The 12,784-nt window shown below is 36.8% G+C and overlaps 1 protein-coding gene across 1 annotated transcript in view; it reads right to left on the bottom strand.

The window, feature by feature from the left end:
- The window catches only part of WRN (WRN RecQ like helicase), a 69,612-nt gene that overhangs the window by 44,879 nt on the left and 11,949 nt on the right, over positions 1–12,784 (bottom strand). The window contains exons 6-13 of the mRNA XM_014054708.2: positions 11,736–11,885; positions 10,522–10,594; positions 9,421–9,535; positions 7,546–7,912; positions 6,987–7,061; positions 5,515–5,641; positions 4,897–4,972; positions 3,848–3,915 (exon numbers count right to left, since the gene is read on the bottom strand). Coding sequence (XP_013910183.2) covers positions 3,848–3,915; positions 4,897–4,972; positions 5,515–5,641; positions 6,987–7,061; positions 7,546–7,912; positions 9,421–9,535; positions 10,522–10,594; positions 11,736–11,885 — 1,051 coding nt within the window. The remainder of the gene's footprint in view (positions 1–3,847; positions 3,916–4,896; positions 4,973–5,514; positions 5,642–6,986; positions 7,062–7,545; positions 7,913–9,420; positions 9,536–10,521; positions 10,595–11,735; positions 11,886–12,784) is intronic.

Genomic DNA, 12,784 nt, shown 5'->3' with positions numbered 1-12,784 from the left:
TCTCCGGCTTCCAAACTTCAGAGATCGGCTGCTGAGTCTTTCGGCAACAGCCGCTCTGGGAGTGCTCTCTATGGTTGTGGGCCAGCTGCCGGAAGACTCTCCACCAGAGTTTGGAATCTGGAGAAGCTATGCTCGGAGCGCGGCGGCGGTGCCCTGGTCCTGCAGGGAGACCTGGGCCAGGGCATGGTGAGGCTGGGAGGCATACAAGCTGGGGCGCAACAGGTGCTCACGTAACCCCCCTCTCCAGCAGGACAGAGCATCACGCACTGACCTAGGGGTATCCCGAATGTGCCAAGCTGCAGGAGCTGGAGGGCAGGCAGAGCGCCACATGGCTTGGCGCCTTCAGGATACCCCTAGGTCAGTGAATGGCGCTCTGCCCAGCTGGAGAGGGGGGTTGCTGGGCGGCTGCTCGTGAGCGTAGTCACCTCATGGCTACTGTGTTGAGCTGCTGTGACAGCGCAACACAGCTGTTCGCCCCTGAGGCTGTGCCTGGCTCTTCGGGAGCCTACTCGCAAGAGAGCAGCTGCCCTGCAACCCCAAAACAATAAGTCCCCCCCAATAATAAGCCCCAATCCATATTTTGGGAATCAAAAGAAAATAACACCCTGTCTTATTTTTGGGTAAATAAAACCCTTTGCAAACACTGAAAAAATGCAAGTTGCCCTTCAGATTTAAACTTTGCAGAAAAGAAAACCAAACAAGGTCAAGATTGGTATCCAACTTAATAAACAGCCCATGAAAATGAGTAAAGTAACTTGGAAAGACAGCATGTGTTATCCAAGCCAATGTGCAGTCATGCATGTATACAATATAAACAATTATCCTCCCTTCTGAAGGGCATGTACCCTGTTTCCCTGAAAATAAGCCCTCCACAGATAATAAACCCAATTGGGCTTTTGAGCGTAGGCGCTAAAATAAGCCCTCCCCCAAAATAAGCCTTCCCAAAAAAATATTGTAACATAACAATAGCCAAGAAGTGACCATGCTCGCCACCTCCTGCACCTCAAAAATAATAAGACCTCCCCCAAAATAAGCCCAAGTGCTTATTTTAGGGGTCAAAAGAAAATAATACTCTGTCCTATTTTCGGGGAAATACAGTAACAGTGAGAAACAATAACAATAAAACAATAAGAGTGTCTTGAATGGTACAACCTGTTCTTAGTACAAAAGTTGAATAATACTAATCCAAATATTCCCAAATAAATAAAGAATTCTTAGGATATATAAGGTAAATCTGAAATTTAGAATTTATAAGCATAACAATTCTAAATGATTTGTAAGATTCCTTGCTTATCTGATATTAAAGCAAGGGAGCAAGAGAGAACATACATAACCTAATTCTTCAATTGCCACGCAGTTCTAATTACTCATCTTAATAGTCTAAAGCAGTGAGTCTCACCCTTCCTAATGCCGCAACCCTTTAATACATTTCATGTTGTGGTGACCCCCAACCATGAAATTATTTTATGTTTTCCGTATTTTTTCAAAAATATGTGTTTTAGGCCACCCTTGTGAAAGGGTCATTCAACCCTCTAAGGAGTCGCAACCCACAGGTTGAGAACCCCTGATCTAAGACAATGATTGTGAACATTTTTGTCCTCATGTGCTGAAATTATGTGGCATACGCCCCACACCCACAATCAATGTGCCCCGCCCACCAGTATATGCTACTCCCTCCCCGCATGAAAATGTGACCATCCCCTCCGCGCATGCATGCAGGGGAGGGGACTTTTCACCCTCCCCAGACTCCAGAGGCTTTCCTTGAGCCTCTGGGAGTGCGAAAATGGCCTCCCCTGTCCTCCCATTTCCAAATTTCCGGAAGTCCTTTCTTTCACCCTCCCCGCACTCCCCCCATGCATGAGCGTAGGTCTCCCGCATTCACACACTGAAAAATCAGCTGACTGCCAGGTGGCACATGCACGGGGGAGCTACACTGGGCAACGGCTCATGTGCCCACACAGAGGGCTCCATGTGCCACCTGTGGCATATGTACAATAGGTTCGCCATCACGTGTCTAAGGTTCTAGTATTGCTCCCCCCCCCCCAAAAAAAAACCTGAAATGCCCTTGCCTTTGCTTCTTGTTGCTAAAACTAGGATTAGGAATGATACTATACAAATACCACAGAGTTAGGTGTCATGTAGTTTATTGAGTTCAAAGCCCTCTTCAGTTCAGGCAACAAATAACAAAGGCATCAGGGTGCCTTTTGTTTTTTTTAAGTTATAGACTTTTTCCTGTGAGATGCTTTTTCAAACACTTTGTCAGGCTAAGTGCCCAAGAATAATGAAGACAATTCATACACTTCAGTTCTTTATTTGCTTATATCCAATAGACAGCCTCTTGACAAATTATAATCTCTTATATTTTATAATCTCAATTTTCGCTCTAATGGATACATTCTGGGAGATTCTAGGGAGTGGCTTTCTTTATTCGTCTCCTATTAAAACAGGTTGGGCTGCCTCGTTTTGCTCCCCTTTCTGAAAAGTGCTCCTTCCTGGGAAATTGCTGCTTCACTCCCCTTCCATAGGCACCATCTCTCATATACTTCAAATGTGCTTTAATATGCCTATATGTGTCTTTCTGAATGATGATATACAATTTCAGCCTCTCTTCCAATGACTCATCCTCACTATCCTAATTTGCATCTTTTCCAGATAGATTTTTTTCAATTGGACACATGACTTCCATGTTTCAGAACTACAGTATATTTCAATTGATAACAAAACAACATAAATTGCTTTTCCTCCTCCTTTGACTACACAATCTAGCCTGAGAGGTAGGTTGGGCTGAATTATAATGCTACATTTGTACAAAAATTAACCACTTTCTGAGTTCAGACAACACATGAAGCTACAAAAATATTATCTAACTTAACACTAATTAAGCCCAGCAAGTTTTGTAAACGCATCATTTTATGTCTTTACATGACATGATTACATGTGTTGTGTGATAGGCCCAAAGTCACTCAGTGAGTTTCCATGGTTAAAGGTCAAACTGAGATTTTAACTGTTTCTAAGCCAATATTTTAAATGTTACACGACACTAACTCCTTGGTTGGGCAGATACAGCAGGCATAAGAAATCTCCATCCTGCCATGTTGGCCCTCTAGCCCTTAAGACCTTACTTGAGGCAAAAACCCAAATCGTCCAACATCACAACAGTATCACTTGTCAAACTACCTAGAACTTTTCTTGGCTGTTCCATGCTTTGTCTGCAGTCAGAATCCTGGAACATTTAAAACAGTGATAACACTCCAAATACCCACAAATTCTCTAACAAAGTAAAGTATCTAGGGCAGTTAAAGATGTTCTATTCAGAGAAAAGCAAGAACTAGGAGAATAAAGAAGTTCACAAAACTTTGTACTTTGGCAAGATCCTCTCATGTCCCAAAAGTACATTTCTTCCTATTAAAGTTTGTACAATGTTTATTTCTTATTGCAATTTCTTGTTTTTAGAAAGACCAACTGAGTACTTTTAGTGTGTATAAAGGGAGAGCAGTGAAAATCAGCCAATGTTTCTCCAATATTAATCTACCACCAATCAAAATATATTACCGTCTGGCTTTTTTTTACTATTATTGATATAATGCTTTTATTTCCTTGTCTTTGACCATAATAAAGATTGATTGATTGATTTTTCCTGGCAATGAAAAGAACCTATTCTTAGGCTTATGTTCCAATCCATGTTATTGTACCCAGCAGCATACACAATGAAAATATTCCTGCAGTTCCTTTTCTGGGGGGAAAAACACCTGATACAACTACAGCTGGTAACATTATCAGCAAATCATGTTTTATGGTTTTTAAGAAACATTTAAATAATATTCCAAGAGAAATCTATATAACTCACCAGTTGCCATAACAACTAGATTATCTCTTCTTTCTTGCAAAACTGAGGAGATCACTTTCCACTGGACCCTTGAAATTAAAGAAAAAAACTATAATAAAAATGTTCCATTTCAGCTGTAACACCTGACAAAAGCTGAATCCCATAACAGGAGACTGCAAATAGAGCTGCTTCTTTTAGTGATCAATTGTTTATCTCCTTTTCCACATACAGGTAATCCGCACCTAATGGCCTTTCATTCACTGACTGTTCAAAGTTTCAATGGTGTTAAAAAAATAACACCACTGACTTTACCTCAGTCATGTGATCACCACTGCAGTCAGTATGTTTTGTTATATGCCTGACTGTTTTTCTCTCTCTTTTCCCTTGCAGAACAGAGAGATTGGAGAGAAAAGGATTGCAAGAAAATAAGTGGTTTTCTCACATCAAAAACAAAGCAATCAGGCCAGCATCATGTTACACAAAGACCTTACAGAGCTCTCTCTGTAAAATCTAAAAGAAGTCTGAAAGCTTTTGAAATCTCCACATAGTGGAGAGATTAAAAAAAGGTTTTAAAACAGTACTTTTTTTAGGCTGCAGTATGATCACATTGCTTTCAATGGGTACAAGATAATAAGCAGGCACTTGAGCATTCCAAAGGACTGGAAATAGTCAGGAAGCAAACAAAGATCAAAAATATGAAACTGAATACTCTTGTCTGTTTCCAGCAGGAAAGCACTGTTGGGTCATGTGATTTCCCACTAAGTGACTGCTTTGCTTAGCAGTTCCAATTAAGCGAGGACTACTGTATATGCCATGCAATTTGTGCATCTGCTGAAGACTCAACATCTTTGAGGCAAAATCCCCATATATTTTATCTAGAAGAAAGTCATGTTTATTATTTTCTCTTTAAAAAGAGAGGTACATCTTAAATAAGCTGAGAATAAACTGTGAAAGGAGGCAAATACGATTTTCTGGTTTTTCTTTATGAAAGAGATTATCTTAAATTCACAGTTTTCTTCTTTTTGGAACAGTCTTTTAGCCTTTTTTAAAAAAAAAAAAATACAACTTACGGTTTAAAACTTGAGTGACCAAAATACATCTTGAGACAAGCAATTTGTTCACTGCTAGGTTTAGATAAGCTGGAATCTTTGGAGAAAAAAACAAAAATATTGAGATAGAGAAAATACAAAAAAAGATAGCTATTAAAAAAATTCAATTTTAAGATTTAAAATTTAAAAATGTAACTTAATTTTTTTAATGTTATGCATACTAAAAAACTAGCAAAGTGTAGCTTTCTATTATAGGGATATCATTTAAGAATACTAGATACTTATAATACAAGAATATGTTAAAAACTTTTAAATTCTTTCCTCAGAAAGTCAACATACATGCTTAATTTTCCCACTGATAACATGAAATTTAAAACTGATTTAACTTGAGAGCATCAAGCCCATAACTTGCTTAAAAATTTATGAACAAGCTCAGAACTGAAGAAGCTTCTTGGATGAGAAGCGAAACATTTTCAAAGAAAAAGTAGAAAGTCCACTTGCCCCTTGAAAAAAAGCATCTTTGGGACATACTTGAGAGGATCTTTAGAATATACTTATCCATCTACCCATCTATGTGAACATAAATGTAGATACTCTAGTGTGCCAATATGGAAATTAGGATCACAATGTAATATTTACCCCAACTTTCCTCTTCCTCCTCAATGCCCTCTTCTCCTTCATCCTCGGCAACATGGTTATTTTGCTTTTCTAAACTTCCCAGGTTAGAATTCAACTGGCTCTTGTCTGTGCTTTCTAAAGACTGGAGCTGAGAAAATAAGTTAACATACTTTTCATCTTCTAATTTAAAAGAATAAAGGCTTGACAAAAGTTCTTACTTTTAATACAGAGGGATCTTAACTACATTAGCCATTCAAAATAAAGTTACTTTATGAATATAATTTGTAAAGATTTCATAGCTTCCATAGGTTTTCCATATTACTGTTAAAAGCACGGGAGAATAAGAGGCAAAGCTACACAGTAATCCCCCTTGATTGAAAGGCATTGCATGTCAGGAATTTATTAAAAACAGTATTAATACTTATTTTTATTAAATTTCATGAACAGTGTTAGCTTATTATAATTTGCCCAGTTTTAATTTCTAACATGCAAGTCTGCTCCCCTGTTTTCCTCTCAGGCGTTCTCTGCTGTGGCCCCTGCCTTATGCAACATTCTACCTTCCGAAGTGAGGTCAGCCCCATCCCTTCAATATTCTGTAAACCCCTTAGGATGCTTTCATTGTTGTTAATATCAATTCTCTCCTGTGCTGATTGTCAGGGTTAATGTCAGGGTTCCAAATAGCATCCAAAAGTAAATCAGAGTCCAAGGCAAAGTACTGCTCAAAGTTCCAATTTATTAAGAGAGTCATATTGGCACATCTGGGAAAACCTGAATCTAAAAGCTTCCCGGTTTTCCACACCTAGTTGAAAGTTCAAGATCTTGCCCCCACACCCACAAGTCGATCACATGGTCCAATCTCCCACTGCCATGCTGGCAGTTCCACCCATCCAATTCCGGTCAGGTGCAGAGGTGCAGAGACAAAGGATGACCTTCGCTTTCTATTAAGAATTTTGTTGTGGCTACATAATATGTGACCCCTTACAATCCTGATAAACTGTCTCATTCCAATGGGATTGGCCCACCCCTCTCATGCTAGCAGATGGGGCATGCTACAGACTGTATCAGACAAGGAATTCAAGAGCCTTTTCTGCTGTGGTTTCCACCCTCTGGAACATTTTTGGCCTATTGGAAGGGCTTGAAAAGCTGGTTCTGCTAATTGGCTTGATGGGGGCAGGTCATACCAGAGGTAGTTAATGGACTAATACTCCACCTCCATCCTGTAAGAATTTTCCCTCCCTTTCCAACTTTGATTATTTTTAATCTATGTTAATATTAGTATGTATTAAATTTCCTTGTGTTTACTTGGTTGTAAGCTGCCTATACGAGATGGGTGCCATATAACCTTAATATAAAATAAATACAATTCATTGTTTTATTTCATTGTTGTATGCCACCCAGAGTCATTTTTGTGAGATTGTTGACTTTATAAATTTGATAAATAAATAAATAGCATGAAGGAAGGAAAGACGAAAGGAAGGAAGAAAGGAAGTTACCTTAAGCATTTCCATTTCAAGTTCATAATCACTTTCCATAGTGGCACCATGCTCATCTTCTATAGATTGTAAATCCTAAACAGAACAGTTCAAATTGTTTTTTTCTTTTGTTTTAATTCCAATGCTTTGTTCCCTAGCTTTTCAGTTGAAAAAGAAACCTAAGAAGTAATCTGATCTTACCTTCTAACCTATATAAACCATTAACATTTTATGCATAATAAAAATGTATAAAATTGTATTAATATACATTTAAAATGTATAAAACTACATTAATATTTGTGGGCCAAGAAAGTTTCTGTTTTGCAGATGAGCAATTTAAGAAACATAGGATTACAAAGCCCATCTGATCCTAGCACAACATTCTTAGGAAAAGAGAACCAACTTGTTTCTTCACTGTTAGAACAAACTGACTTTCTCTCAACTTTTATCAATATCATTTGGCAATCCTAACCTACAATATTTTTTTAGCTGTTATATCACAGCCAAAATCTGGAAAAAGACCAGATGGTTGATCAATTAAACATCGCATTTTTCTCAAAGGGCAATTATCTATATTTACCTTAGGCATATAAGCTGCTTCAAGTCGCTTTTCTTCCTCAGCTTGACGTTCCATCATTTGAAGTTCATATTCAGTTATGTCCAGTGACATTAAGAATTCTTTTTCTGTAGATTTTTTAAAGATTGTGTCTGAAGCATCCACTGTATGCTCTTTCTTATCAAGTTCTTCTTCATTTCTTATATCAGAGTTTTGAACACCACCTGTTTTGTCATCAATATCATGATCTGACTTACAAATGGTCTTGGAAGTCAATTTAGATCCTCCATCGGCAGCCTCTTCCAGCTCCATTTGGCAATTAGATTTAATAAGTAATATGTCCCTTAGAGCTTTAATATTTTTTGAAATATCAGCCAATATTTCTGTTGCACTGTGAAAAAAAATATGGAATAGTTTTTTTTTATTTACACCCCAACTTTCTATTTATATAAATACCCAAGATACCTTACAAAGTTCAAAAGAATGCAACAGTTAAAAATTAAAATTAGTGGAATTAAGTCTAAAATAATAAAAAAATAATTTGATGAACAAGGTATGTCTTTATAATAACTTCTTTTTGTCTATTCTAAAGCACTGTCCAATTGACTTCACTGGATGACCTCTAGTTCATTCATCCTTTTGAAAGAAAAAAAACCTTCCCCCTGTCCACTTTCTCCATTCAATACATGATACTATACTGTACATTCATATCCATTAGGTTGTCTTTTCTAAGCAGAGGCTCAAAGCTCTTCACATTTCCTAATCACATTTATTTACCCTCTTTCATTTTCCCAATTTGATTATGTTCTTTTTCCCATGCAGAACCCAGAATTGAACTCTGCATTCCAGATAAAGACATACATACAGATTTGTATAAGAATATTATAACATTGGAGTTTTCATCTCAACACATTTCCTAATTATTCCTAACGCAAAATTGTCTTCTTCACAGCTGCCATAATCCAAGTTGTTATTTCCACTGAACCCAAGATCCCTCTTTTGAGTAGTTTCAGATGGTTCAGATCTCACCAGTGTATATGTGAAATTGGGGCAGGAGTTGTCTTAATATGCACCGTTTCATTCTTACTTAAACTGAACACCAATTATTTGCTTGTCCATTCACCTGGTTTAAAACAATAATATAAATTGTTTTATCCCAGGAGATTTGGTGAAAGCCTTTTTGGGTCCGTAATAATCTCCATCTCAGTCACTTTGGTTCAAGAGAATGGACTTGCTCGCTGAAAGTCAAGAGTTCATACTATTACTTCACTCACCTAAATCTTAGTCTTGAAAGCAGGAGATCACACTAAACTCCTATTCTTGTTTACTTTGTTTGCTGGTCTGTTGTAGCCTCAAATCAGAAAGCAAGCAAATGCACCAAATCTTCACAAACTGACTACTTCCCCCAAATAAATACCACTGTTCCCATTCACTCTCTGTCCACAAGTTTCAACTAATTGTAAAAGAGTAAAACTGGGGAACTAGGAGTTTAAGAGAATTGGGTGGCTGGAAGTACAATAGAATATAGTATGAAACAAGGTTTATACATTTATTTATTATTTCTATAGCCGCCCATTTCACTGGGTAACTTTGGGGTGGTTTACAATTCTAAAACAATACTGTAAAATGTTTCAAACCAATAAAAGCAGTATAAATCAGACATACAGCAAAGTAATTATCCAATTTAACAGTAAAACCAAGAGATGGGGCCCTTAACATATTCAGAGTCCAAGCCTCAAGTAAAGTTTCTTCTTCAAGCAAAGGAGTCACTATAAACATGGAAACTCTGCACACTATTCTTTCAGTTATACCCACTGAAATAATAGTTCTTTTACTGCAAGAATCTACGGAATTAAATATTCATTTGAACCAATAGATTAAAATAAACAGTATCGAAACCTTTGAATATGTGTGGATTGGTGAAAAGTAGCAGGAACACAATGAGCCAAATCTAGCACCTCCTTGGACAAAGATGTCAATTCATTTTTAATTTCACTCGGCAGCAACATTCCACCTGTTTAAAAAAGGCATAACATTTTATTAACTACTAATTCATCTGGGTTTTAAATATTGAAAAAGGCACTTACAATTAAGGAATTAAATCAGTCTACTTGTCTTTAAATTTTGATCTGGCTCCCTAAATTCAAGTTAATTAATGGATTGTTAAATGGGGTTATACAACCTTTGGATTTTTAGGGAGGGATTTCTATCATATTTTCTGCAGATGCTAATTACCGTTGAACTCTATTCACCAACATCTGCTCTGTTTATTCATTAGTACAGTCATAATGAGAGCCAGTTTGAAGTAGTGGTTAGGGCATCAGGCTAGAAACCAAGAGACTGAGTTCTAGGACCACCACGGGCAGGAAGCCAGTTGGCTGACCTTTGGCTAGTCACTTTCTCTCAGGTCTAAGAAGGAAACAATGGCAAATCACATCTACAAAACCTTGCCAAGAAAACTGCAGGGACTTGTCCAGGCGGTCTTCGAGAATTGGATACTATTGAATGGAAGACACACACACCCCCACCAAAAAATAGTCATAATAACCTCTATGATGGATTACTGCATTATTCAGAAAATCCAGTTAGCCAGGATCATATAAAACAAGATGCAAAACACTGTATTATCCACCGGAGGCCAAATTTAAAAATGTATGTAGTCCCAAAGTCATAAGAGAATCACATCTTGAAAGATATATGCATTCTCACATGCCTGTAACATTTTTGCCATATTTTAATTTTCAAAAAGCTTATTTTCGTCATGTGAATCAATTCATGATAGGATGAAGAATTATGGTTATGGACTGTAATCTACCCTATCTAGGGCTGAGAAAGAATGACTGACCCAATGTTAACTAGCCAATTTCTAATGCTTAAGAGGGAAAGAATCTGAATTTCTCCACTCCTGGTTCAGCACAATAACTTCTATATAATGTGGCCTTCAGATTTGTGCAATGATGCCTCTGTAGGAAAAAGTTGCTGTTCCCTGATTTAGCTCACCTGTTTTTAAACAAATATGCATCTGCTTATCATTCCTCAAATTTATTAGGTTTTGGTAAATAAGGAAGCCAGCCTATAAAAACAAGAAAAGAAAAATAATTATTTTTAATGTAGAGACAAGAACATCTTCCTCTCAACTTAAAAAATTTAAACCAATCTTTTCTAATCTCAGATCTGTTGTGACCTCAGTTCCCAAATTCCCAACAAAAATGGTTGAAATCTGGGAGCTATAGTCCCAACACTTCAGCAGTGTACCAAATTGGGGGATCTAAGGTCATCAATCTTGATTATTTCGAAGGATGACAACACATCCTCAAAGCTATAAACACAGAAAAAAATAATAATACCTATACACAGTGGAGAATCAGTATAAAATGGCACAAACATGGGCTTTCTAGGAAAGGCATGGCAAACTGGAGATATCTCTGCAAATGTAGAGCCACGACTACTGCAAAGATCAAGGAACTGGTAAATAGACCAGTTCCTTGGAACCTCTCTGGATAAGAAGAGGATGGGAGATCACCTACATGTGCTTGGGATGACTGTTCCTCATAGGTTTAAGAAGGTGACACCAGAAGGTTTAAAAAAGTGACACCAAAAGATGACAAGACTACCCATCTTGCCTGCAACCATGGCAAAGACTTTTAAAGGGCAAACCTCACTTTTTAAACAGTTCTGGAAATTGCTCATTAACTGCTAAAATATTTCAGCAACAACTTTGACTTTGGAGGCAACACTTTGACAACACGAGACGAGTCTGCCTTCAATCCTGAATGAAAGAAAATTTTAATCATAAAAAATTAAAGAATTTGAAATAAAGAACAAAAAACTAAATAATATTTTAAACTTAAAAAGCTGTAAACAGTGGCATTTTGTCTAATAGAAATTAAATTACAGCAGCCATTGCCTATATCACAATCTACCTTCGTTCATGTGTTATAATTAAACCCCAAACTCTATTTCATTTGATCCAAAATAAGCAAGCCTGGATCTTAAAAAGTTTTTCTTTTACTGGTAACTATACATTACTGGTTCATACAGATTCTGCAATTATTTGCATAGTAAATATGGAAAACTAAGCAGATTATACATACAATCAGAGATCTTTTTCCATATCTTAGTTTATAACATTGATATGTAATCAAGTAAATAGGCCAAAGCAAGGTTTTCAAATGTAATGTAATCTAGAAAAATACAAGCTGCTTTGTACATACATATGCATCTGTAGCTGCATACAGCTTTTGCTCCTCAGTTAATGGAAAGCATTCCCAGTTACCACAGCGGACCAATTTGTCTTTCACAAGCTGTTTGTGGAATAGGTGTTTGACAAGGCCGTTTAAACTCCATGTTTCCTTACATTTTAGCTAAAAATGAGATTGCAACAGTAAAGCATAAATTATTTCTGAAACATAGTAATACTGACCCATTTCTAATAAAACTGACAAAATAAGCCCATTTTATTGGTAAATGTAAGTCTATATTCAGAGCACACAATAAATCTTTAAGCCATTTTTTTATCCTGCTAAATGGTTACAGTAACAGCTTCCACAATAAGATTGGCACCAAGAAGTCTATTAGCAGTACCAAACAAAGATCCACCAATATGTGACATACCTCTACATTCGGTAACATATAAATGTAACTTTCAATCATGTTGAGAATTTAAACCTAGGCACATCTTTTTTGAGCTAATGGCCATTTAATTTGGTGGAACGTACAAAACACTTACTACAAATTCATATTACCTTACCATTCAAAACTCATAAAACATATTACAGAAATAAAAAATAAGGAATGCAATATTCAGTTTGAAAATTAATCAATGTTGTATATCAGAGTAAAACCAGGAAATCTTACCATGGGATCCCATAATTCTCTATTCTCTTATATTGCTATCATTTTGCAGTGTATTTTTCTGATTAACAAATATTTGCTGCCTTGTGAACTGACTATCTAAATAACTATCTACTTTGAATTCTCCCCATACTCAAGTTTCTAGAATCCAGACTTTCAAATTTCTGGATTCTGTAATCTCCCAGGATTTGAAATGGACACCTAACATTAAAAACCATCATTAAAAAAGCACAACAAAGAATGTCCAAACAAATCAAGGATAATTAGGACTGCAGAATAGAATAGAATAGAATAGAATTCTTTATTGGCCAAGTGTGATTGGACACACAAGAAATTTGTCTTTGGTGCATAAACTCTCAGTGTACATAAAAGAAAAGATACATTCATCATGAATCATAAGGTACAACAC

Source organism: Thamnophis sirtalis, unplaced genomic scaffold (genome assembly GCF_051295495.1).
Source record: "Thamnophis sirtalis isolate CommonGarterSnake01/CBP01778 unplaced genomic scaffold, rThaSir2_p1.2 scaffold_5, whole genome shotgun sequence".
Classification (NCBI taxonomy): Eukaryota; Metazoa; Chordata; class Lepidosauria; order Squamata; family Natricidae; genus Thamnophis; species Thamnophis sirtalis.
Note: the sequence above shows the minus strand (reverse complement) of the source record. Positions and strands in the feature narration are given on the sequence as shown.